Genomic DNA, 26,878 nt, shown 5'->3' with positions numbered 1-26,878 from the left:
TTCGATCCTGGGTCATCTTGTTGGGAATACAGGTGTGCTATCGAATTGTTCGGATTAAGCAACTAGATCTGGCTAATCGTAGAGACTATTGACTTATTGACCATGACTATGAAGATTTTTGTGATTTATTTTTGTAATAGAATTGAAATTAAATTATTCCATTATTAATTATTAATTTTATTTTTGGTATACTGCGTTGTAGTCTACAGAGTGAATAATTATTCTAGTGATGCATGGCATGCGCACGTTTTACTGACAGTGAAAATTTCAACGTTAATCTTTCGTGTCTACTCACCAGCTGAGAGACAATGGACTACTGTATAGTGGTGTGAGTAGTTAAAACAGGCGACCCTTCCTGGTGTCTTTGGCTCTCTTTCAGGAAATTAGTTTCGCAGAACATAAGGTTATGCTCAAACATATTCAAAACGAATAAAAGAAGTTACTTATACGGAAATCATAGCAAAGGGCGATTCAGCCAAGGGTCATCCTTTGTTTGGTTTTGTATTTTTTTTTAATTTCGCGCAAAGCTACTCGAGGGCTATCTGCGCTAGACGTCCCTCATTTAGCAGTGTAAGACTAGAGAGAAGGTAGCTTGTCATTACCATCCACCGTCAACTCTGGGGCTACTCTTTTACCAGCGAATAGTGGGATTGATCGTCACATTATAACGCACCCACAACTGAAAGGACAAGCATGTTTGGTGCGACGGGGATTCGAACCCGCGACCCTAAGATTACAGGTCGAACGCCTTAACCTACCTTGCCATGCCGGGCCTGATAAAGTAATAACAAAGTTTGTAGTTTATTACTGTTGTTTCTGAAATTATTATCAGCATCTCAATGCATACTTTCAGATATTGAATTCGATTACATTATTTTTATATGAAGGCCCGGCATGGCTAGGTGGCTCGAGCGCTCGACTCGTAATTTGAGGGTCGCGGGTTTAAATCCCCATCACACCATGCATGCTAGCCCTTTCTTCCATTGGGGGCGTTATAATGCGACTGTCAATCCTACTATTCGTCGGTAAAAAAGTAGCCCAAGAGGTGACGGTGAGCAGTAATGACTGGTTGCCTTCCCTGTGCACAAATTCAAACAAAAATAATTTTTTAGACACATCTGCTAGGTATTTAAGGGAAAAACTACGACCAAAACTAAAGCATCTTTAAGAGATTTGCTTTAGTAAGGGAGACACAATTTCGGATCCAGTTTCAGAGATATTTAATGCTGTTTTGGAATGTTTCACACAACAAGTGAGGACAGATATTAATACGCAGTAATGATAACCGTTATAGCTGAATTATCTTCCACGTAGTGATTTATACATTATGGCTTCGCACGTTAATCCTAGAATTACTCTTTTTTTAAACCGTTCGTCCATTTTATATGTAAAATATTCAAAGGGACCCTAGCAGTAAGTAGTGGAAATAACTGTAGCATTTATTGTATTTTTATTTAATTTCTTATGTGAGTAATACGTTGTTATGGATCTTGTAATTAACGAAGTCATAGATTCATAAAAGCTTTAGCACATAAATATATATATGTTTAAATATTTAAAAAACAAAGAGACTTAGACCACATTTGTAGTTTCAGTGTTGGCAAGCTCAGATACTGTCAAGGATAACAATCGTGTAGGATGGAGACTGTTAGGCCTAATAAATGTGTGGATTGGAAACTGTTAGGGTTAACAATCACATGGCTTGGAGACAGTTAGGGCTAACGATCTTATGGGTCGGAAACTGTCAGAATGAACCATGGTATGAGTTGGAGACTGTATTCCAGTTGATGCCAACTCAGGAATCGCCCAGGGTTCTGTTTATATACTTTGTTTCGTTGTAAAATATCTTGACAATAAGTAAATTTCATCTATCTGTAGACGTTCTAGGTAAGTATAAACAATAAACAAAACTTGCAAGAAATAAGTTAATTTTTAATGATCTTAACTTCTGTCGATTCCTACGTGATAAATGGCTGATTGCCAAGACGTGTAAGGCATGACAACTTTGTCTCGCGGACGCTTATGTTTAGAGATCACTAATATATGTATCGTTAAATATGTCTGGTGCGTTGTATTGTGTCGACCAATGAAAAATTAATAATGCGTCTGACATGATCAGTACTAAACAGACGAAGCACCACAATCTAAGTTTATAGCACGCCTTAAAAATTAGTACGTTTTTATTTTATTGTAATATTCATAATAACGACCATAAACACAACCCCAAAACATAATGCACGACTTCAGTAATAGTGGAAAATACGATTAACTAAAAAGTATTTTAATTACCAAGCGATAAAAAAAATCTAAACGCCTTTGAAACGCTAAACTTTTCTTTTGCAATGATAACAGGTAGATATTTTAAAAGAGGGAAAATCTATCTTTCTAAGAGCATGCGCAGGTTATCAGGTTCCTGTAATAACTTGAAACGATGGCAAGCCTAATATATGTTAATATAATGGTTCCAAGACAAATAAACTTAAAATAACACGAAAACTGTTTTTGAAAACCAAGTGTATAATATTTTAACACCTTTTCAGTACTGACTAAAAATGAATATCAGCGTTAAACAATTGACTCTACAACAAACAAACATCACGCAACATATTTACTTTTTAAAGTGAATATATTACGTAATTTCTGTAATTAATAACACAGTTGTTAATTTTCAAACGTCTTTATCAAACCGTAGAAGGAGCAGATTGTATTTTCCTGAATATATTTATGTAGCTCAGTGGTTAATAACCAACAAAGAACAACAATGAATTCATTTAGCAAGTTATCGAGTTACAGTGGTTTAATAAACCATTACCATGTAATACTTACGAATATAATGACCGACATTTCGCCAAGTGTAGTTTCCGGACCGTTGCTGGAAATTGATTATGCTGTATCTCGGGGGAGCGTCGCCACTAGGCAGAAACCGAAACGGTTTGCCATTTTCGTCTATATGCACAAGGGACAAAATATTAATAGCTGATATTAGCTTCAAGATGTTATGACAAAAAAACGACACGTCTTTGTTTATAAGACACATATATATATATATTTACATATAACGGTTTGGTTTTGGTTTGGTTTTTGGAATTTCGCACAAAGCTACTCGAGGGCTATCTGTGCTAGCCGTCAATAATTTAGCAGTGTAAGACTAGAAGGAAGGCAGCTAGTAATCACTACCCACCGTCAACTCTTGAGCTATTCTTTTTACCAACGAATAGTGGGATTGATTGTAACATAATAGCATCCTCACGGCTGAAAGGGCGAGCATGTTTGGTGTGATGTGGATTTGAACCTGCGATCCTAGGATTACGATTCAAGTTCCTTAACCACTTAGCCATGCAGAGCCACATACAATAATACTAATGGCAAGTAATTCTGATTTGTGTTTGCTGAACTAGTTTGCATTTTTAGTTTTAGACCGTAAAACTAAAACATTTTGTGTTTGTGTTCTAAAGCTGTTCACACTCAGTATAAAATTATTTAATTCAGTACCAATGATAAAATCTTGGGGCATTTGAACATCTGGACTGAACGTGGTCTAGTGGTTAGCGTGCTCGGACAGCGAATCCTTGAGTTTACGCTTCGTGACACGTTGCAACATGCATTGAATGTTGGGTGTCGTGGGTACATTAAATGTCACAGATTAAGTCTCACTATTCAATCAGACATGAGTAGCTCAAGAATAGGTTGCTTTACATCTTGTTCATTAGTCCAAAATCAGGGACGGTTATGTCAAATTTTGGGACCAAAACAACTTTTGTTAATGAAGGTTCCGAACTTGATTAAAACAAATAAATAAACAAAAGGAAAAGAAAGAAAAAAACATTACTTTTGTAAGAACACGATCTGACGAACGTTACCTATGAATTTTATTTTCTGCAAGTATCCCTTAAATGTAGGACCGTCTATCCGTCTCATTCGTTCACAAAGACCCTCTTTTCCATCACAAACGTTCTGATGCATATCGTGCAACGCATGCGCAAAGGCGTAGGTAGCATCCCGTACAAAATGCAAAGAAGGAGTCTGCGTGTAGCCGTTATTCGAAGATATCCTCTTATTAGTCGGGCACCAGTGAGGGTATTTGAGCTTCCCTTGTAATTCCTGACGATGACATTTGAAATATTCTTCCCAGAATTCCACGAACCATGGATTTGCTTCATTGTTCTCCGGAGTTAACGTAGTAAAGTACTGGTCAAAACCTCTTATTGACCTCACTAGTGGAGAAAGAGTTATTGATCCTTCTACAACTGCTTCATTCTTTTCTACAACGCTGTTTCGACCACTCCAGGCGTCGCTTCCGATCCACACAAACCGATTGGTAACTCCTAAACGACTCGCTGCCGTCATTATATTTCTTGCTGTTTGTTTGTCGGCAAACACAACAACCACTAGGAGATAAAAATATATATCATTAAGTTAGTACAGTATTGTTTAGAAAAAAAAAATAGAAATTTAAATTGGATAATAAAATTTTGAAGTCGTGTAAATTGTTATCGAAGTTTATTCTAATTTTATCTTCTTCTTCAGTAATTACTAAATTTTTTGGTTTGTAACGCTACGAATCGGGTTTCGATACCCGTGGTGGGCATAGCCATTTTTTAGTTTGGTGTTTAACTACAAACAAGAGGATTGTATTCGTCTACTTGAAGAGATGTGACTTTTATGACTGGCCACTTAAACATATCTAGAAATATTCAAATGCCAGTGACTTTTTGAATTTGTATATGGATCTAGTGGCAAACATTTTATTCAAGAGGTATAGGATCTGGCTTCACACATTATATGAAATACCAAGTTTTTAGCAAGCGGAGAACCGTCAGGGACTATTCGAATTGAACTGCCAAAGAATAGAAGAAATAGCAGAACTCCATTTAGAACTTAAAAAGAACGGCATCGTGTTTCGTTGAAATGCCAAAAGAATTACACTTCTATTTTAAGTGACGAATTGGCATAACCTCTACTACGCTTCCATTAGAGTTTGAAACAATTTCCTTTAATGTAGCAGAAAAAGCATGACAATTTAAGCATAATATGGGACGCCATCTGTTGGAAGAAGACAACTATTTACTACTTCCAACTCAATAAGAAAATAAAAATATAACTCTTATGCATGTACTGTAACTGCTACAAACCTACAGTGAAGTCCAGTTAAAACCACACATTATTGTATTTTCATTTTGCCTGCAGGCTGGACAGAGGTGATTTTACGGGCTTACAATGCAAATATTTGGGGTTCGACTGCTTACAGTGGACATAGTCCAGACAGCCAGTTTTGTAGTTTTTTAATTAGAAAAATGGCCACCACCAACAACACCATTGCCAGTTTAATAATGAATCAGGATATAATGTCCAGAGGTCTGCTATGAGAGTTTACGATAACCCTAAAATTAAAACCTTAAACGGTGTTATTGGGTACCACTGCAGATAAGAACTTCTTCTTATTGATATCATTACCTTAGCCAGAAGACCGTGTGCATTGACTAACGTTGAGGTACTAAATGGTCTTGGTAAGTGGCCTACTAACGTGGAGGTACTAACTAGTCATTGTAGATAGTTGACTAACGTGGAGGTACAAACTTGTCATGGTAGATAGTTGACTAACGTGGAGGTACTAACTGGTCATGGTAGATAGTTGACTAACGTGGGGGTATAAACAGGTCATGGTAGATAGTTGACTAACGTGGAGGTACTAACTAGTTATTGTAGATGGCCTACTAACGTTGAGGTACTAAATGGTCTTGGTAAGTGGCTTACTAACATGGAGGTACTAACTTGTCATGGTAGATGGCTTACTAACGTGGAGGTACAAACTGGTCATGGTAGATAGTTGACTAACGTGGAGGTATTAACTAGTTAGGGTAGATGGATGACCAACGTGGAGGTATTAACTAGTTAGGGTAGATGGATGACTAACGTAAAGGTACTAACTGTTCATGGTAGATGGCCATCAGAACCCTGCAGTGTAATTCCACAACGTCTTCAAGTCGAAAATGTAATCTGTGGCGATTCTATAAATCTCGTGTAAACCAGGTGGTGCTAGATTCTAAACATAAAGTTTGGTTTATGTTTTGATGCACAATGGGCTATCTCTGTTCTGCTAGCAACGGACATCAAACCCTTATCTTTTTTTTTTTTTGCTTTCATAAGTATGCAGACATATTACTAAGGCACTGGGGAAAGGCAGGCTAAAACAATAAATAATGATTTGTTTGTCTGTTTGTTTTGAATTTCGCGCAAAGCTACTCGAGGGCTATCTGCGCTAGCCGTCCCTAATTTAGCAGTGTAAGCCTAGAGGGAAGGCAGCTAATCATCACCAACCACCGCCAACTCTTGGACTACTCTTTTACCAACGAATAGTGGGATTGACCGTCACATTATAACGCCCCCACGGCTGAAAGGGCGGGCATGTTTGGTGCGACCGGCATTTGATCCCGCGACCCTATGATTACAAGTCGAACGCCTTAACACCCTTAGCCATGCCGGGCCATAGATAATGAAAGCATAGTTTTTATTAAGTTATTATTTTAAGACTAACCTCTGGCACTCGTCTTCTGTTTAAGATTTTGTATAACTGTGTCATAGTCCTCGACAACGAAATGGTCATTGTTGATGGTCTGTGGATTGGAGAAACAGATGTTGTACTTTGGTGCTAAGTCCTGTAACTTCTCGTAACCTTTGTTTCCGTAGTCAGTGTTAGAATAAACAATGGAAACGTAGGTCCATTTAAATCTTCTAGAAGACAAAGAGGTTTCCAAAACAAAGAAAAGAAAGAAATTATAGAGGAAATGCAGCTGATAATACATACATATATGTATATTGAAATCAACATTCTAAATGCCTGATTCATGTTAAAACATGACATTAGAAAGTAATAAAATAACACATTTTGGAAGTTCTGAATTCCGAGAGGTAAGTTTCACTCATTACAAGTTGTTTTTGAATTTCGCGCAAAGCTACACGAGGGCTATCTGCGCTAGCCGTCCCTAACCTAGCATTGTAATACTAGAGGGAAGGCAGCTAGTCATCACCACCCACTGCCAACTCTTCGTCAACCGTCCCCACGGCTGAAAGGGGGAGAATGTTTGGGGATTCGAACCCGCGACCCTCAGTGTAATTAAATTCATAAATATGTACTGGAATATTTTAGGTGAATTAAACTTTAAACTGTTTATCCTGTAATTAGGAAAATTAATTTTACTTTTACACCCCCGACAAAAAATATTTCAAATAAAAATATACCTTAAGAGCTCCAAAATAGCATGAGCTTGGTTGACATCAGAGGGCACTGTTCGGAAAAAATATTCGTACTTTTCTTTGTTGCTCAACGTTGGGCTAGTCGACTGGTAACTGATCTGTCGAAATGAAATTAAATGAAATCCCTGTCAAACATTATAAATTACTTCTTCGTTATAAACTAATTTTGATAGTAACGTTACATAAACAGATTGGAGAACAGCTAAGAGAATTACACGTTTTCCATTTGGAACCCTTTTTTACAGTCTCATAAAAAGTTTTAAAGAAAATTAACAAATAATAGTTCAGTTCATGTTTTATTATTAATATTCTCTATTTGCTAATCTGCACTAAATATAAAAGTAATATTTGAAAGCGTATTCTTCTTTTTATCCAAACGTTACTACTCTCCTACCCAGTGGCACAGCAGCATGTAATATTTGAAAGCGTATTCTTCTTTTTATCTAAACGTTACTACTCTCCTACCCAGTGGCACAGCAGCATGTCTGCGGACTCACAACGATAGAAATAAGATTTCGATATCCGTGGTGGACAGGTCACAGATAGGCCACTGCGTAGCTTTGTACTTAACGTCAAACAAACCAACCAAATGTTATTACTTATATGTTCATTAGAACTGGAATCTTTTAACCTGAACGCCACTGTTAACATATAACTTGAATAGTGAAAACGGCTTGTCGGCTCAGTATGTTTAGTGGCATGACGTTTCGAATCCTGGATCATTTGACATGCAGCCTACACGTTAACCACTAAGACACACATGGTCTTCAGGTATCGGTACCTTCTATTGCGCCATTAAAAGAGACTACAAAAAAACGTGTCGCTCATCAAAAGAGGTGTATATTTGATTTAAATAAGAAGAGAAAAAATCCTTTTCATATGTTTGGACGTGTGGAAAACAATACCTGAGGAACATGAAAAAGGCGGAGTATGTTAGCTAGCTGAATGGACACAGAACTGGACTGTCCGCCGATTATCCCAACGATCCTGTCGAAATGTCCATTGCTGAACTTGGGCATAGATTTGTCAGAACAAGTGAACTGTTCTTCATGGTAGTTACTTCTTGCAATAAAACCTTTAATAAAATCCAGAGTTTGTTCCAAAGCATAGGTTGTGCTGTCGCAACTGTCCAGGGCAATCACTCCAAGCTTAACTCCTGGCAGTAATTTAGGGTCTTCGTTTATTTTCTTTAAAGTGTACAAGAGGGCTTCTAACTGCTGAATACCTTCCTCCTAGACATTAAGAAAAACATTCGAATTATAATATATATTGAGAGTTTAGGATAGTTGGTTTAAAATTTGTTTTCATTATAGAGATAGCAGGGCATGACCAGGTGGTTAAGGTACTCGACTCGTAATTTGAGGGTCGCGGATTCGAATTCTTTTCACACCAATCATACTCGCCTTTTCAGTCGTGGGAGCATTATAATGTGACTGTCAATCCCATTTTCGTCGATAAAAGAGTAACCCAAGAGTTGTTGATGGGTGGTAATGATCAGCTGCCTTCCCCCTAATCTTACACTGCTAAATTACGAACGTATGTTTGGTGTGACGGAGATTCGAACCCGTGACCCTCGAATTACGAGTCTGGTGCCTTAACCAACTGGCCGTGCCGGGCCTATAAGTTTTAGAAAAATGAGTAGATTGAAACAGTTTCACCTGTAGTCGACCACACTCATGACCACGACTACTTCGCTCGTGAATTGGAAACAGAGCTCCTAGCATAATATCACCAGTAACGTTCACACTTCTACGTGTGAGTCGTGTTGTTAAGGCGAAGCCATGGAAAACGTCCACTAATACCACAAAGAGGAGTAAGTTACTAAGTCCTGATGACCACATGATTCTGGAAGTCAACTGAAAAAAATAAACAAACAGGAAGAAGTCTTGAGAGTTTTGCAGAAGGTGTGTCAAATTATATTCCTGTTTAGATTAATTTGATGATAACAAATTACAATGCATACTCTAGAACAGTGAGAAACTGTGTTGTAAGGATACGTAAAATGTTAATTAAGCTTCACTTTCGATACGGCTAAAAGCACAAAATAATAAATTTGATTATAGAGTACAGGCATGTTCTGGAAAGTAAATAATAACACTATGTAACGCAAATTTCGTTCCTGGATAGTATGTGTTATTTCTTTATCGTTTATGTTGTGAAAGTACAGAAAATGGCCATTATTCTCTTCAAACTTTGCTTTTGTGACCTGGATAATGAAATTTACAAATTAACCTATTTTCTATGTAAAAACTGGCAAATTTGCACATTTTCATTTACATAAGATCTGAATAAAACAACATATAAACCAATATTTACATGTATTTATACTAAAGTTATACAAAAATGTTTATAAGTGAGTAGTTTTTCGAGATTTGCGTCTGTAAAGTAAACCACTTTCACGTATCAGCCCCAAATATAGTCTTCTATCATGTTTTCGTTATACACTCATTGCTAGCGGCGTTCAAAGTCCAGTATATCTTGGTGGAAGCGCTCGTCTTGCTCCTCTGAGTATGCTCCAATGTTCTCCTTGAATTTATCAAGATGAGCGTCAAGGACATGGACTTTCAGGCACATCCTGCAGCCCATTTTGCCGTAGTTCTTCACCAGAGCCTCAACCAGTTCCACATAATTTTCGGTCTTGTTATTGCCCAAGACCCACTGCGACAAAGCTGCCTCAAGCTTTGTTTTCCTTTCTACTGAGTTCTTGGGGAATTCTGTGCACTCCAGGATCTTTATTTGTGATCCAACGAAGACACCACCCTTGACCTTTTTCTCAGACAGCTTAGGGAAGAAGTCTCGAAGGTATTTGTGGGCTGCAGACTCTTTATAAATTGTTTCGTACCCAATTTTATATACAATAGTGGGAATAACACCTTATGGAGGTCCATTAGTGGCTCACACTTGACATTGTGCCTCCCCACAGAGAACCCGGCCTGTTGTTGCCAGTGCTTCCTCTTGTAATGTGCTGCGGTGTCCCTGCTGTCCCAAAAGCAAAGATAACACGAAAATTTGGTAAAGCCTACTTGGAGACCCATCAGGAATGCCACCATTTTTAAGTCTCCGATAACCTTTCAGCCATACTCATCATACTTAAAGGCTTCTAGAAAAGTCTTGACGCTGTTGTATTCCTGTTTGAGGTGCACTGAATGAGCCAGGAGAAGAGACGGATACGTATTTCCTTTATGGAGCAGCACATCTTTGAGGCTTCTGGATGAGCTGTCAATGAAGAGGCGCCACTCGTTGGAGTTACAGGCAATTCCAATTGCCTCGCACAGACCGTACACATTTTGGCAGAAACATAGCTCATCTTAATGAGTGAAGAAGCTTGAAAAATGTCGGTGACGCTTCCTCTGCCTTGCGACTTGCACATCTTTATTTAACAAATCCCACTCCTTGAGCCTAGATGTCAAAAGCTCGGCATCCGACTTTGTTAGACCAAGATCTCTGATCAAGTCATTGAGGTCTCTTTGGTTGGGGTAGTATGGGTTTCTCTCACCAGCTGCACCTCTGAAATTGTAATATAGATCTTCAACATCTACCTCCTCTTCTCATTTGCTGCTCTCTTCTAAGGATGGCTGCTTTCTCTCTGGTGGAGTGGGTACAGGGAGCTCAGGGCAGTGTGGCACTAGAGCGATGGACGATGGAAGGTCCAGATACATGATAGCAGATGCATTCTTGCCAGCCTAACATTTGGAAGGGTGAACCATCCAGAAGTAGCAATTGCTTGAGTGGTCATTGGGTTCACGCCAAATTCTTGGAATACTTAACTTCATGGCTCTCTTTTACCCTCTGTATCATCCTGTAAAAGAGCAAAATAAAATTGTTATTATGAAGAATAAATTTATTTCATCCACAACTAATGTGTAAGAGGTTCATGCACAATATTTTACATGCGATGTTTTTCTATACTATTGAAAATTAAAAATAAATCAAAAGATATTTAAATTTTAAAAGGTCTAAATATAAAATCTTACTATTCAAGTAAGCAAAAATTGCCCGTCTTACCTTCTAGAGTTTTTTTGCAGTGCTCGCAGGTAAAATGAGGCGCCCAGGGTTTGTCTTATTCCCAGACAGGCATGCCGAAATATGCCTTGTAGACTTCATACATTTTAGCAGATGCTGTCATAGAGTACTTTTTCGCTCTTGTCTTGATAACTTGGCCACATACATAGCAGAATGCGTCTGGAGAATGCTTGCAGTTTTTAGATGCCATCTCTGATAAAATCAGATAGGTCTATGTGTTCACTTAGGCAGCTGGAACTAAACTGAAGTGGGGAGTGGTGAGCCCCTGTATATATATTACTATGTAACGTTCTAGAAAATTCTCGTAAATTCTACAACTTTCTATAAAGTTCTTGAAAATTCTTATAAGTTCGAGAAAATTCCATATCAGCTACTCAGCATTGAATGTACCTGGAATATTATGGAAAATAGGTAAATTTAAAATATTCATTACCCAGGTACCAAAAGCAAAATTTGAAGAGAAAAGTAGGTCTTTTTCCATTTACTTTAGGCATAAGCTATTGGAAAACAACACTTTCTGCCCAGGAACAAGAAAAAGTAATAATTTTATTACATAGTGTAATTAAAAGTTATGTTAAAATACAGTTACTACTCGTTTCGTTTAAATGTAAAGCTGGTATGGATATTAAGACTTTTACTAATAAAGCAGAGAACAACGTTTCCATCTTCCTAAGTCATCTTCATATTAACAAAGAGAGAGTTTGCAACTTGTTAACCAGAAGATGACCTAGGAAGGTGGAAACCTTGTTCTCTGTTTATCAATAAAAGTGTTAATATCCATACCAGCCGTTCTGAGATACATTTTTACTCCAAGTGGGCTTCTCGTCATCAATCAAAGCTAAGTAATAAATTATCTGCGCTGTTTCCACCGAATGCATCATTTCTCAAATTAAAGTGTTACAAGTCCGAAGTCTTACTGCTCAGTAATCGAGAAACACAATAATGAAATATTTTTAACAAGGTTAAACGATGTAATCCAATGTGATTAACACTGACTAGCCGCCTTATTAGCACTTTGATGTTATCCAGTGTGATAAACACTGAATAGTCACTTTATGAACACTTCGCCACATACTTTTCTGGAACGTTTCAGTTATTTCCAAATACAAACAAAAATCGTTACATGATATATCAGCTGACTACTTCCTGTTATTCATTACCTTGTATTTCCACCTCATGACTGCATTCCTGTGCTTATGGAGTATGAGTAGTTAGCTGATAACTATGGTGGATAAACAAGGTAATGAATAACAGGAATGCAGTCATGAGGTGGATATACAAGGTAATGAATAACAGGAATGCAGTCATGAGGTGGATATACAAGGTAATGAATAACAGAAAGTAGTCATGAGATGGATATACAAGGTAATGAATAACAGGAATGCAGTCATGAGGTGGATATACAAGGTAATGAATAACAGAAAGTAGTCATGAGATGGATATACAAGGTAATGAATAACAGAAAGTAGTCATGAGATGGATATACAAGGTAATGAATAACAGAAAGTAGTCATGAGATGGATATACAAGGTAATGAATAACAGAAAGTAGTCATGAGATGGATATACAAGGTAATGAATAACAGGAATGTAGTCATGAGGTGGATATACAAGGTAATGAATAACAGAAAGTAGTCATGAGATGGATATACAAGGTAATGAATAACAGAAAGTAGTCATGAGATGGATATACAAGGTAATGAATAACAGAAAGTAGTCATGAGATGGATATACAAGGTAATGAATAACAGAAAGTAGTCTTGAGATGGATATACAAGGTAATGAATAACAGGAATGTAGTCATGAGGTGGATATACAAGGTAATGAATAACAGGAAGTAGTCATGAGGTGGATATACAAGGTAATGAATAACAGAAAGTAGTCATGAGATGGATATACAAGGTAATGAATAACAGGAATGTAGTCATGAGGTGGATATACAAGGTAATGAATAACAGGAAGTAGTCATGAGGTGGATTATCAAGGTAATGAATAACAGAAAGTAGTCATGAGATGGATATACAAGGTAATGAATAACAGAAAGTAGTCATGAGATGGATATACAAGGTAATGAATAACAGGAATGTAGTCATGAGGTGGATATACAAGGTAATGAATAACAGGAAGTAGTCATGAGGTGGATTATCAAGGTAATGAATAACAGGAAGTAGTCATGAGGTGGATATACAAGGTGATGAATAACAGGAAGTAGTCATGAGGTGGATATACAAGGTAATGAATAACAGGGAAGTAGTCGTGAGGTGGATATACAAGGTAATGAATAACAGGAATGTAGTCATGAGGTGGATATACAAGGTAATGAATAACAGGAAGTAGTCATGAGGTGGATATACAAGGTAATGAATAACAGAAAGTAGTCATGAGATGGATATACAAGGTAATGAATAACAGGAATGTAGTCATGAGGTGGATATACAAGGTAATGAATAACAGGAAGTAGTCATGAGGTGGATTATCAAGGTAATGAATAACAGAAAGTAGTCATGAGATGGATATACAAGGTAATGAATAACAGAAAGTAGTCATGAGATGGATATACAAGGTAATGAATAACAGGAATGTAGTCATGAGGTGGATATACAAGGTAATGAATAACAGGAAGTAGTCATGAGGTGGATTATCAAGGTAATGAATAACAGGAAGTAGTCATGAGGTGGATATACAAGGTGATGAATAATAGGAAGTAGTCATGAGGTGGATATACAAGGTAATGAATAACAGGAAGTAGTCGTGAGGTGGATTATCAAGGTAATGAATAACAGGAAGTAGTCATGAGGTGGATATACAAGGTAATGAATAACAGCAAGATCGACTTCCGAATAAATTTGATAGGTAAATTTCTAACAGGATCGTCGTTATAAGAGACCATTTCTTTGTGTAGATAATCCACATAGAGCAGGTAAGATATGACTTGGTGGTGACAGTAGAGTAAAAATATGGAGACAATTTACATGAACATGGTTTGATGTCACCCGGTTTGGACAGAATAGTAAAAATATGGATGTAAGTCATATGAAGCTGGTTTAGCATGACCTGGCTTTGAATGTAGAGTGAAAATATGGAAATATGGTTGGGTGTGACCCAATGGTGACATTAGAGTAACGACATGAAAATAATACCACATGAAGCTGGTTGCGTGTGACCTTGTGGTGACACTAGAGTAACAACATGAAAATAATACCACATGATGCTGGTTGGGTGTGACCTAGTGGTGACATTAGAGTAACGACATGAAAATAATACCACATGAAGCTGGTTGGGTGTGACCTAGTGGTGACACTAGAGTAACGATGTGAAAATGATACCACATGAAGCTGGTTTGATGTGAACTTTTGGTGACAGTAGTGTAACAATATGAAAATAATACAACATGAAGCTGGTTGGGTGTGACCTAGTGGTGACACTAGAGTAACGATGTGAAAGAAAAGCACATGATGCTGGTTGGGTATGACCTAGTGGGGACAGCGGTGTAACAACATGAAAATAATACCACATGAAGCTGGTTGGGTGTGACCTAGTGGTGATAGTAGAGTAACGATGTGAAAATGATACCACATGAAGCTGGTTTGATGTGAACTTTTGGTGACAGTAGTGTAACAATATGAAAATAATACAACATGAAGCTGGTTGGGTGTGACCTAGTAGTGACACTAGAGTAACGATGTGAAAATGATACCACATGAAGCTGGTTTGATGTGAACTTTTGGTGACAGTAGTGTAACAATATAAAAATAATACAACATGAAGCTGGTTGGGTGTGACCTAGTAGTGACACTAGAGTAACGATGTGAAAATGATACCACATGAAGCTGGTTTGATGTGAACTTTTGGTGACATTAGAGTAACGACATGAAAATAATACCACATGATGCTGGTTGGATGTGATCTAGTGGTGACATTAGAGTAACGACATGAAAATAATACCACATGATGCTGGTTGGATGTGATCTAGTGGTGACATTAGAGTAACGACATGAAAATAATACCACATGATGCTGGTTGGATGTGATCTAGTGGTGACATTAGAGTAACGACATGAAAATAATACCACATGATGCTGGTTGGATGTGATCTAGTGATGACATTAGAGTAACGACATGAAAATAATACCACATGATCCTGGTTGGATGTGATCTAGTGGTGACATTAGAGTAACGACATGAAAATAATACCACATGATGCTGGTTGGATGTGATCTAGTGGTGACATTAGAGTAACGACATGAAAATAATACCACATGATGCTGGTTGGATGTGATCTAGTGGTGACATTAGAGTAACGACATGAAAATAATACCACATGATGCTGGTTGGATGTGACCTAGTGGTGACATTAGAGTAACGACATGAAAATAATACGACATGATGTTGGTTGGATGTGATCTAGTGGTGACATTAGAGTAACGACATGAAAATAATACCACATGATGCTGGTTGGGTGTGACCTAGTGGTGACATTAGAATAACGACATGAAAATAATACCACATGAAGCTGGTTGGGTGTGACCTAGTGGTGACACTAGAGTAACGATGTGAAAATGATACCACATGAAGCTGGTTTGATGTGAACTTTTGGTGACAGTAGTGTAACGACATGAAAATAATACCACATGATGCTGGTTGGATGTGACCTAGTGGTGACAGTAGTGTAACAACATGAAAATAATATAACATGAAGCTGGTTGGGTGTGACCTATTTGTGACACTAGAGTAACGACATGAAAATGATACAATATGAAACTGGTTGGGTGTGACCTAGTGGTAAAATTGGAGTAACAATATGAAAGAAAACCACACGTAGGTGGCTAGGCGTGACGTAGTAGTGATAGCAGATAAACGATATGGAAGATAATTACACGTAGCTGACTGGGCGTGACCTTCTGGTTAGCGTGGTCTAAGGATTTGTGGTTTCAGCTCTTTGTCGCAAAAACTCCCTCTACACTTTGCAGCTGTGTGTGTGTTATAAGACTGATGGTGAAATCCCTTTATTTGCTCAGATAAAGGAAGCCTAAGAGTTAGAAACGATTCAAATAGTGTTTTGTGTACCTTTGCCCTAAGCTTCTGAAACAATGAAATAAACAAGCAAGACGAAGCTTATGATCCTGCTTGGTTGTAGCTGAGTGAGGTACGAAATGTTGTGGTGGTACGGATCGTGTCTTTTGATTCATTTACAGAGACTAATAATGTATTTGAACGCACAATGCTACATTGTCCAACTTAAAAGACAAGGACTTAATGTGACAATTCACCACAGATGTATTGTCTGAATTGATTAGAAGAACATTACAGTGACTATGGTCATTTTTCTTGGTTAGTGCAATTATCCGACTGCTGTTCGATTAAACATCAGGCTACGTGATAAATTTGAGCTACCGTTATCATCTGTTGACATCTGTAATCAAACTGCAGACAATATATTTTTCTACGAATGGGAAATACTTGTATAAGGCACCTTTAACCGTCCTGAAATACTCGTATAAGGCACCTTTAGCCGTCCTGTGGAATCCTTCCATGCCGACTACAGGCTATATATGGAGACAAAATGTAGTCAAACTCAATATTATGCGCGTACGGTAGGGGAATCATAATAATATGACTTTCCAGTGAATGACCTAGCATATTATTTAATATTATAGGAGTAAATGTGTAGAATACAATAACAACAAGGTTTCAATTGGTCGTTATTAGGAGTTAAGCACAAATCCACTCTATGGGCTATCTGCACTCTGCCCACCCTAGGTATCGAAACCCGGTTTAAAGCAGTGTGAGTCCGCAGACATACCGCTGTGCCAGTGGAGGGTAATAACAAGGTCATTATGGTAAAGTAAATAAACAAATAATAGATATTAGATAGCATCATTTGTCGTCCACCTACTCAGTTGGTCAGCTGTAAATTTTACGAGCTTACAACACTAAATTCAGGGGTTCAGTTCCCCGCGGTGGGCATAAGGAAAAGAAATACTTGCTTTATGGTTTTGGTTTGGTTTAAGAATTTCGCGCAAAGCTACACGAAGGCTATCTGCGGTAGCCGTCCCAAATTAAGCAGTGTAAGACTAGAGGAAAGGCAGCTAGTTATCACCACCCACCGCCAACTCTTGGGCTACTCTTTTACGAACGAATAGTGGGATTGACCGTCACATTATAACACCCAAGCTGAAAGGGCGAGCATGTTTGATGTGACGGGGATTCAAACCCGCGACCATCAAATTAGAGTCGAGTGCCTTAAACACCTGGCCATTAATGGCCGCTTGTTTTAAATCAAACATAGTACCTTAATTGCTAAGCGTTGTCAAGCAACCGAAGTTTGATCAATCTGTTAAAATCTATTGTTTTAACAGAAACTATAAAGTTGAGGTCCCTAGTTTTCTGTTTCCATGTGAGTCCGTGGGGTTCTTACGGACTTACAATGCAAAAATTCGGTGTTTGATTTCTTACGGTGGATATAGCGAGCGGAAATAGTCATTTGTTTTTGTATATTACCAAGAAAAACAACAACCACTCTATTTTTTAATTATTTTTACAATCAGGATATTATTTTTTTAATACTAACTGAAAATAATTTTATACGAAACTGTATCTGCGAATGTTATAACTATAAAATCTTCACAATGCTCTCTCTGTGCATTGTTTATCATGGGTATTGGAACTCGAATTTTAGCTTTGCTAGCCTGTAGACTTACCACTGAGTCACTAGAAACCCAAAAGAATAAGAATTTGTTATATAAATCCCCTTTTAAGTTTAAAATTGAAGTAACAAAAGTAAGATTAACAACTGTTAAAAATAAATGTTTAGGAAATGTTTAGCTTGGGTTTCTAACAAAATATTGTTCAGGTCGGGTCTGTAACAAAATATTGTTTAGGTTAGTTCTGTAACAAAATATTGTTCAGATTGGTTCTGTAACAAAATTTTATAAGATTGTTTCTGTAACAAAATATTGATTAGGTTGGTCCTGTAACAAAATATTATTTACGTTGTTTCTGTAACAAAACATTGATTAAGTTGGTTCTGTGACACAAAATATTGGTTAGATTGGTTCAGTAACAAAATATTGTTTAGTTGGTTCTTTAACAACATCCTGCTTAAGTTGGTTTCATAACAAAATACTATTTAGATTGGTTCTGTAACTCCCTATTATTGATCAAGTTTTAATAAATAAAATTAGTTTAGGTCACTAACGTAATTCTCTGTACCGCCAAACATGCTTGCCCTTTTATCAGTGGAGGCATTATAATGCAACGATCAATTCCACTATTCATTGTTAAAAGAATCGTCCAAGAGTTGGGGCAGGTGGTGATGACTAGCTGCCTTCCATCTGGTCTTACACTGCTAAATTAGAGACGACTAGCGAAAATAGCCCATTTGTAGTTTTGCGCGAAATTCAAAAACAAATAAACAAACCTTTTTTTTTTCGAACTACTGATTATGCAAAGAAATTAGCAGCATTGGCGAAGAGGGTTAAAAGAAAATAAAGGGTTATTACAAGTGTAATAAAATAGGAACAAACTTGTTGCTCAGAGAAAGAGGTGTCACCTTCTATCAAGATGGCGTTCTACGTTCGGAGAAGCTATTGTACTCAGATTTTGTTGGACATCAGCTCTCTGTTCTTGCTTGTTTTCCTTAATCACCCACACTACGCCATGTTGGATCGATTCCTTTAACGGCACACCACTTCAAAACAAGATGCATATTGTGCACGCCATTATGCTTATCTAGCCAAATCTGCGTAATCTTTAAGTTACCCATAATACAAAACTGATAGCCCAACCTTTCCTCCACTGTAACATTAAAAAAATAAAGCCGCAACGTGGTGTGATGGACTGAAAATATGTAAACAGCTTTTAAGGCTTAGCTCTTTTTCCACACGCCCACAAAATAATTAGCTCCCTCTATTAACATTACTCCTTAAGTGTTTTTGAGAGTAAACATGCCTTGAAACAAGTTTAATTAAAGTTAAAAATAGAGTTTGCTATTGTTGGATGTCCTGTAAGATTCCACGCGTTTGCATTTCCCGCCATATTGATTCAAAGCACGTGTTTGAACCTACGGTGTCACTACGTCGTTTCAGGTTCCGAGAAAAAAAAAGATTTCCTATAGGTTGTTGTCTAGTAAAACTAGGTCTTTTTTGGGAACTTTTAAAACAATTATATACTATTTTGAACATTTATAAGAAAGAAAAAAGGCTTCTTAGGCATATTTAAGGCGATTTTAGGTAAAAAAAACAGGTTATTTTGGACAATCAGAAAATAAAAACGTTATTTTGGGGTAGTTCTAAGGTAAAGAAAGGGTTTTCTGGGCATTTGTAAATAGTTATCTTGAGCAGTTTTAAAATAAAAAAACTGTTGTGGAAAATTTTAAAATAAAAAATGGGTGTTCTGTATATTTCTGAAAAAAGTTATAGTGAGTGGTTGTAGAATGACGAGATTTTTTAGGTGATTTTTAGGCTAAAAATATATTACTTTCGGAAGTTGCAAGACATTCTGAGTTGTTGTTTTTTTTTTTTTTTTTTGAGGTAGCAAAATAAATGTTATCTTTACGTATTTTAGGACTGAAAAAAATTAATTTTGACTATTTTCACCTCAAAGAATATCTTTGTGTGAACAGTTGTCAGTGGTTACTTTTGTTGTTGTAAGGGTTAATGAGTTGTTTATTTTTTTCTTTGAGGTCGCAAAATAAAATGTTCTAAAGTGAGAAACGTTTACTGGGGATGTTGTTAAGTTTCAAAACATGATTTTTTTTAGGCAGTAATAATGTCAACAATAGAAAGGTTCTTTGGGGAAATTGAAAAGTAGAAGGAAGTTCTTTCTGGTCTCTGTTAGGTTAAACACTATACAGCGATTGTCGCGTAAAATAGGCTTTACAATAAGAAAAACGTCTTTTTCTGTTATTGCATGTTTGTTTGTTTGGGAATTTCGCGCAAAGCTACTCGAGGGCTATCTGTGCTAGCCGTCCCTAATTTAGCAGTGTAAGACTAGAGGGAAGGCAGCTAGTCATCACCACCCACCGCCAACTCTTGGGCTACTCTTTTACCAACGAATAGTGGGATTGACCGTCACATTATACACCCCCACGGCTGGGAGGGCGAGCATGTTTAGCGCGACGCGGGCGCGAACCCGCGACCCTCGGATTACGAGTCGCACGCCTTACGCGCTTTGGCCATGCCAGGCCTATTGCAAGTTAACAAATGAGGCTACTGAGCAACTGGCTTGACGTCTTTCTCAAACATTTTGTATGTAACGACCACCATGATTAAAAATGACTAAATAAATGAGTTCTTTAGAATATTGAAATTTGTACATAAATGCAGCCAGTGATTGTGAAAATTAATAGACCAAAACAATGAGACTTATAAATCAGAGAATCGAACGTGGTCTCGTGACCTCGGAATGTGAACTCGAGGGTTTAGTATTCGTGGTTCATTGCTGCAAGGACACACTTTCCATTTTGTTACTGTGGGTGCACTATAAAGGAAATGGTTTAATTCCACTATTCAACCTGACAAGAATTAGCAATGGGTGTTGTTGGCCATCTACCTTCCCAGTAGTTTATCATATCAAAATTAGGAACAGCTCTGCGCATATGATATTGTTTTGCTGCTTCGTACGTATATGTTTTTAAACAAACAAAGAGTGTTTATTAAGAAAGTAAATTAATCGTACAATCATATAAGTTTATCTTACTTTTTGGTGTTGCATCAGTTTTATATATGAATCTTTATATTTCTTACTGTTTTTTTTTTATTGTATCCTCTTTATGGGGCTCAGTGATAAGTCTGAGTGCTTTTAATGATAAAATATAGCCTACATAACTGAATGGCTACCAGGGTTAATGTTCTAACAAGACGTTCCACAGAACCTCGGTTCCCTTTGCTTTTCAGGATGACAAACAGGTTAGTTCGTGTAAATAATACATAACGAAATATGCCGTTAAATAAATAAATAATACAGTTACTTGAGTATGGGAGCACATTATATTACCATAATAAAAAGTCGACAAACAATGATTTTATAAGCATGATGAAGCGATTTGTTTTGGGTGGAATATACTACAATCTCAACAGATACCTGGAGAAGACGGACCGAGATTACCATGGTACTGGTCTATGAGACAGAGGCAACCTTTCTACAGATAACAGGCCCGACATGGCCAGGTAGGTTAAGGCGTTCGACTCGTAATCGGAGGGTCGCGGGTTCGAATCCCCATCGCACCAAACATATTGGCCCTTTCAGCCGTGGGGGTGTTATAATGCGACAGTCAATCCCACTATTTGTTGGTAAAAGAGTAACCCAAGAGCTGGCGGTGGGTGGTGATGACTAGCTGCTTTCCCTCTAGTCTTACACTGGAAAATTAGGGACGGCTAGCGCAGATAGCCCTCGTGTAGTTTTGCGCGAAATTCAAAAAACAAACAAACAATCAATGCTTACTGCACTTTTGTTTTGCTTTATTTTTCTCGTTGTTTTGCTATATTCAGTTAACATTGAAGTTAAAAATATTTATTCTTGTATGTAACTTATGTTTCGGTAACTCATATTTGCATATTCAGTTGTTTTCTATTTTCATGCTTGATTTGTTTAATATTCTGTTTGAATTACTAATATTTTGTGCTGTATGAAGTTGTATTTGTCATAGTATTTGTATATATTTGGCAAATGTTTTCGAGGTGTGAGATTAATTTACATGAGTTTCATGTCAACACATGGATTAACCTTAATTGATTTTCAAATTTTAAATCTAAGGACAGTTGGGTTGGCCTAAAGTTAGTGGTGGAGGAGAAATGCAGTATGCAAAACTTACTACGTGTACTACCACCTCAGTTACTAGAGAAAAAATTGTTTTTAAACTTCTATGTTTCTATGTGCTTACAGTTTGTTTTCTTACTCTAGAAAGTTGGTCAAGGAAGTCACCGAATTCCTTTCATCCTATTTACTCACGAAACTGGGTCAGTCAACGAGGGCATCACATATACTCCCTATTAAAAAGATTGCTGCAACAGTCATCTCTCCTACTAACTATTTAGGTGATTTCCCAGGGTTATAAGATCTCTTACTTTGAAGTGAGTGGTGCTTGTATCTTGAGAGAAATTGGCTTCATTATTGTCGCTATATAATACCAATGTCTTCAGACTAGAATAGCAAAACACAAGTTAATTTATCTTATGTTTCAATCTCTAACAGCTCTTGGAAGCTTTTAAACAAACTTCCACATGCCTCGTTCTCTCCAGTAGAGAAGCATTACGAACACCCGTCTTTTTAACTTTAATTTTGACTGTGTTGTGTGAATAAAAATTGATACTGTGTGCAAACTGTGACTACTGTCTTTGTTTTTGACAAACTCAGTGAAAGTCAGGCGAACCTCTTATTATCCAACTGTTTCTTCACGTTGACCTGAAGAGAAATCAGTGAATCTGAGAAGACCACAACAGCTCCTATTTAGGTACATTTTACTCTCCCTATAATGTATTTGCTCCGTTACTTTAGCTATTAGTCTTGGTGTCCGAAAAGTTATTCTAAAATATTATCAAGTGTAAGGAAATGACACTTTTGTACACTTTACTTTTCCCTTGGAAATGTTAAAATAAAAATAACTGTCGTATCGTCTATATATTTGCAAATGCAAAATAAAACACATATAAATTTGTCATGTGCTGTGAATTAACAGAAATTCAACGCCACGGAACCAGTAAAAGTAAACAACATTTAATTAAAAATCGCGCAGTGCGACTCATACCAAAAACTAATCATATTGTATGCAGGAAACTAAAACTTAAATAAAACTAATCCTGTTAATATCACCTGTTGGGAATGTCCCTTCACTACAAATATCTTATAAAATGGAGGTAAGTCTTGTTCCTCCCACCTTGTTTGGCAACTGTACGTTTACGTAGTTATAACTATAAAACCTGGGATTCGATTCCCCGCAGTAGACAGAGCACATAGATATATGTGTGTGTAGCTCTGAATATATATATATATGTAGCTCTCTGTGTAGCTTTGTTTATATATATAGCTCTCTGTGTAGCTTTGTATATATGTACAGCTCTGTGTGTAGCTTTGTTTGTATATGTGTGTATAACTTTGCTCTGAAAACAATAATAAACTAGTCATGACAATACAGCTGAGTAATTTAATAAGTTTCAAGACCTAGATGTTTTGAACCACAATATCCATCTTTAGATTACACACATTTCAACTAAACAAGTGATAAGGCCTAGATGTTTAGAACCACAATATTCCAAATTTAGATACTTACGTTTCAACTTAATAAGTGGTAAGACCTAAATGTTTAGAACTAGAATGTTCCATGTTTAGATTACACACGTTTCAACTTAACAAGTGGTTAGGCCTAGATGTTTAAAACTACAATGTTCCATGTTTAGATTACACACGTTTCAATTTAACAAGTGGTAAGACCTAGATGCTTAGAACCACAATATTCCATGTTTAGATTTCTTACCCTTTACCTTCCAGACCAATATATAACCCTTAACTTCAGGCTATACCCATTTTCAATTTATTCCTTTGAATTTTTATGACCAGATTCTTATCTGCGCTTGAAAAAGTTGGATAATCGGAAAGACGAGGTATCTCCGAAGACCATTTTGGATAATATTACAGTAGTTATATTTTTGGGATTTTACCGTTTGCAGTTTTCACAACCAGGTGTCACTTAAAGTGTGTTAGCAAGTCTCTTATAATATGTACCGTTGAAGAGGGCTCACGAAAATGGTAAAATTAGGTTCGCGGTCCTTGTACGAAAATTGTTTTTAAAAGTGTGGTTTATTTTTAACTTTCTTTTAAATTATTTGTATATATCGAACCATGTAACTTAATAAATTACATACATTTTAATGTACAGTATATATGTGAGTACAATCTTGTAGAAAAGTAATAAATGTGAGTTTTAACTTGTCTTTTTCTTTTTTAAACATACTTGGTACAGAAATTACTTTTTATATACTGATCCAGCATTGTTTAACATTCCATTGTTAACCTATAATGAAAAACCAATTTATTGTTGCAGCTATTAGGTTGTCCAGAAACAAATGTCGGAATTCTCACGATGACATTTAGAAATTGGTTGGTTGGTTTAGTTCAACGTTTGTCTTTTACAAGGTGTCTTAATTGTCTACTGTTTTAACTCTACTCAGAGTAGGTTTTGCAACCCCCAAGGCAGTATTAACAAGAAGGAATTTCGTCTGATTTTCCTATACGACTTCAAACTTGGACAAAAAACTACCGAAACTACATGGAACATTAACAAGACATGAATATGTTGTTGAACATACAGTTCAGCGTTGGTTCCAAAGGTTTCGACGTGAAGATGAAAGTCTTGAACACCTAAAAGGTCGTAGAAGGAAACCATCCTTAAATGAAAGCATATTAAGGGAAGTAGTTGAGACAGACCCTTGTACAACAGCACATGAGCTTGCACAAGCAAATCAAGCATTGCCAACCACCTGAGTGCGATTGGAAAGACGAAAAAGTTGGATAAGTGGGTTCCGTATGAGCTGACTGAAGATAAACAAAATCGGCGTAACAGACCTGTCAAGGATGACACTCCAAAAATTGAACAATTTGGGAATCGAGGTCCTGCCTCATCCATCTTATTCCCCAAACCTTTCCTCTGTGGATTTGATTTTAATTTTTTCAAACACCTCGACAACTTTTAAAACAATAAACGCTTTCAAAACATGATAGCTGCAGAAGAAGCTATCAGGGAGTTTATCGACCACAGAAACTCTGATTTTCACAGCAGGGGCATAAAAAGCATCGTTAGACGTTGGTAAAAGTGTGTTGAAACAAATGGTGCTTACTTTGGTTAAAGCATGTTTTACAACACTGGTTTATACTTTTCCAAACTTCGCAGTTGAAAAACAACATTTATTTATGAACAACCCAATAAATTCGGTATTTAAAATCCTTTTTGTCTGTGCATGCGTCCAATTATATTTTAATTCCGTCTAGTACATAAGAAAACCAGATTTTGTTTAAAATATGGTAATTAGAAAATAACGTACTTAAACAGTATTTTATTATACATATCAAAAGCATCGTACATCATTAGTTTCATAGATGGTTATTATTACTCGTACTAACAGCTCAGCTTTATAGCCGTAATAAATTTATCAAATATTTCTTATCTGATGGTTAAACTTCAAACCTTACAACAATGAAAACACGAAGTTGTATCTTTACATTGGCCAAAGTGAAGACAGTCCGTTGTGCAGCTTTGTTCTTCACCGAACAAAACTTGAAAATATATACATATATTCATATAAATATACATTAATGTATTGCTAGTAGTTGGTTTTAGTTTGGTCATTATTAATTTTGCTGAAATTTCTCTATTTAAATACACATGTTTGCAATAAGACAGAATATTTCAAACGGATTCCTTATTTACATTATTATCTCACCACCAATCCCAGTGGCACGTCGATACGTCTTCAGACTGACACCGGTAGAAACTGGATTTCGATTCTCGTGATGGGCAAAGCACAGATAGCCCATTGTATAGCTTTGTGCTTAATTACAAACAAACCATTATTTCAGGCACTGACTTTAATTGTCATTCTTTTATAAACCTTATGTGAGGAACTATTTTTTTATCAGTAATGCTTTTACGTCGTCTTTGATAATGAATCGATAGTAAGACTCACCTAAGAAAGCTTTTTCAGCAAAACTTCCAGTGTCGGGTTAGGGCCAACCTTTCTTTATCCAATACCTCAGAACGTTTTTGACCTACTGGGTTCTGGTTCTCTCTAGTGTTAAACTAAGGAGCAGTTCTGGTAACTGATATTGAATATAATGTTTTTGTGGTTATGAAGTTTCCCAATCCGTGGAAACCTTTTTTGTTTCTGTATTAATTATGTAACTAACGAAAATGTCTAACAAATACGAAACCTCGTTTCTTGAATAAGGGTGAGCACGCACCAATGTGAGCTGAGAAGTAAACTTCATGACCGAAAAGTGGAGTTCTGTAATAACACTTTTGTAGGTGGCGCTAGTTTCTAGTCCCAGCACGATCGATAACCATCAGGAATTATTACACTAACTTTCACTTTCTCGGGAAATTTAAAAGGAAATTACGTGAAAACGATCGCTAATGATAGTGAATAAGGTCTTAAATACCGAGTCCTTTCAAAGTTACGACAAGAAACTTGTTTCTTTGAGAACTCAGACATTTTGTGGGATGCGATCTGTTAGCAACATTACAATCTATCTTTTGTCTTCCACCTAAACTGTTCTCGCTTATCTGAACTTGAATCAATTATTTGATTTTATTATGGCGATGAATATCTAAGTGTAGAATTTGATAGTTATTGTTTCACTGCGCTGTTATCCGTCTATAAGATTTTCTTACTACGTTGTTACCCGTCTATAAATCTTCCTTCTACACTGTTATCCATCTATAAGATCTTCCCGCCACGCTGCTATCCGTCTATAAGATTTTCTTACTACGTTGTTACCCGTCTATAAATCTTCCTTCTACACTGTTATCCATCTGTAAGATCTTCCCGCTACGCTGCTATCCGTCTATAAAATCTACCCTCTACGTTGTTACTGTAGCTATAAGATCTTCTT

At 36.8% G+C, this 26,878-nt stretch overlaps 1 protein-coding gene across 1 annotated transcript in view; it reads right to left on the bottom strand.

The window, feature by feature from the left end:
* Positions 1-26,247, bottom strand: part of LOC143228297 (metabotropic glutamate receptor 3-like) — a 39,343-nt gene extending 13,096 nt beyond the window's left edge. Inside the window, exons 1-7 of the mRNA XM_076459576.1 lie at positions 25,954-26,247; positions 8,913-9,110; positions 8,160-8,486; positions 7,240-7,352; positions 6,536-6,732; positions 3,861-4,388; positions 2,827-2,946 (exon numbers count right to left, since the gene is read on the bottom strand). Coding sequence (XP_076315691.1) covers positions 2,827-2,946; positions 3,861-4,388; positions 6,536-6,732; positions 7,240-7,352; positions 8,160-8,486; positions 8,913-9,095 — 1,468 coding nt within the window. The 5' untranslated portion in view covers positions 9,096-9,110; positions 25,954-26,247. The remainder of the gene's footprint in view (positions 1-2,826; positions 2,947-3,860; positions 4,389-6,535; positions 6,733-7,239; positions 7,353-8,159; positions 8,487-8,912; positions 9,111-25,953) is intronic.
* Positions 26,248-26,878: the final 631 nt, after the last annotated feature.

Source organism: Tachypleus tridentatus, chromosome 10, assembly GCF_004210375.1.
Source record: "Tachypleus tridentatus isolate NWPU-2018 chromosome 10, ASM421037v1, whole genome shotgun sequence".
Taxonomy (NCBI): Eukaryota; Metazoa; Arthropoda; class Merostomata; order Xiphosura; family Limulidae; genus Tachypleus; species Tachypleus tridentatus.
Note: the sequence above shows the minus strand (reverse complement) of the source record. Positions and strands in the feature narration are given on the sequence as shown.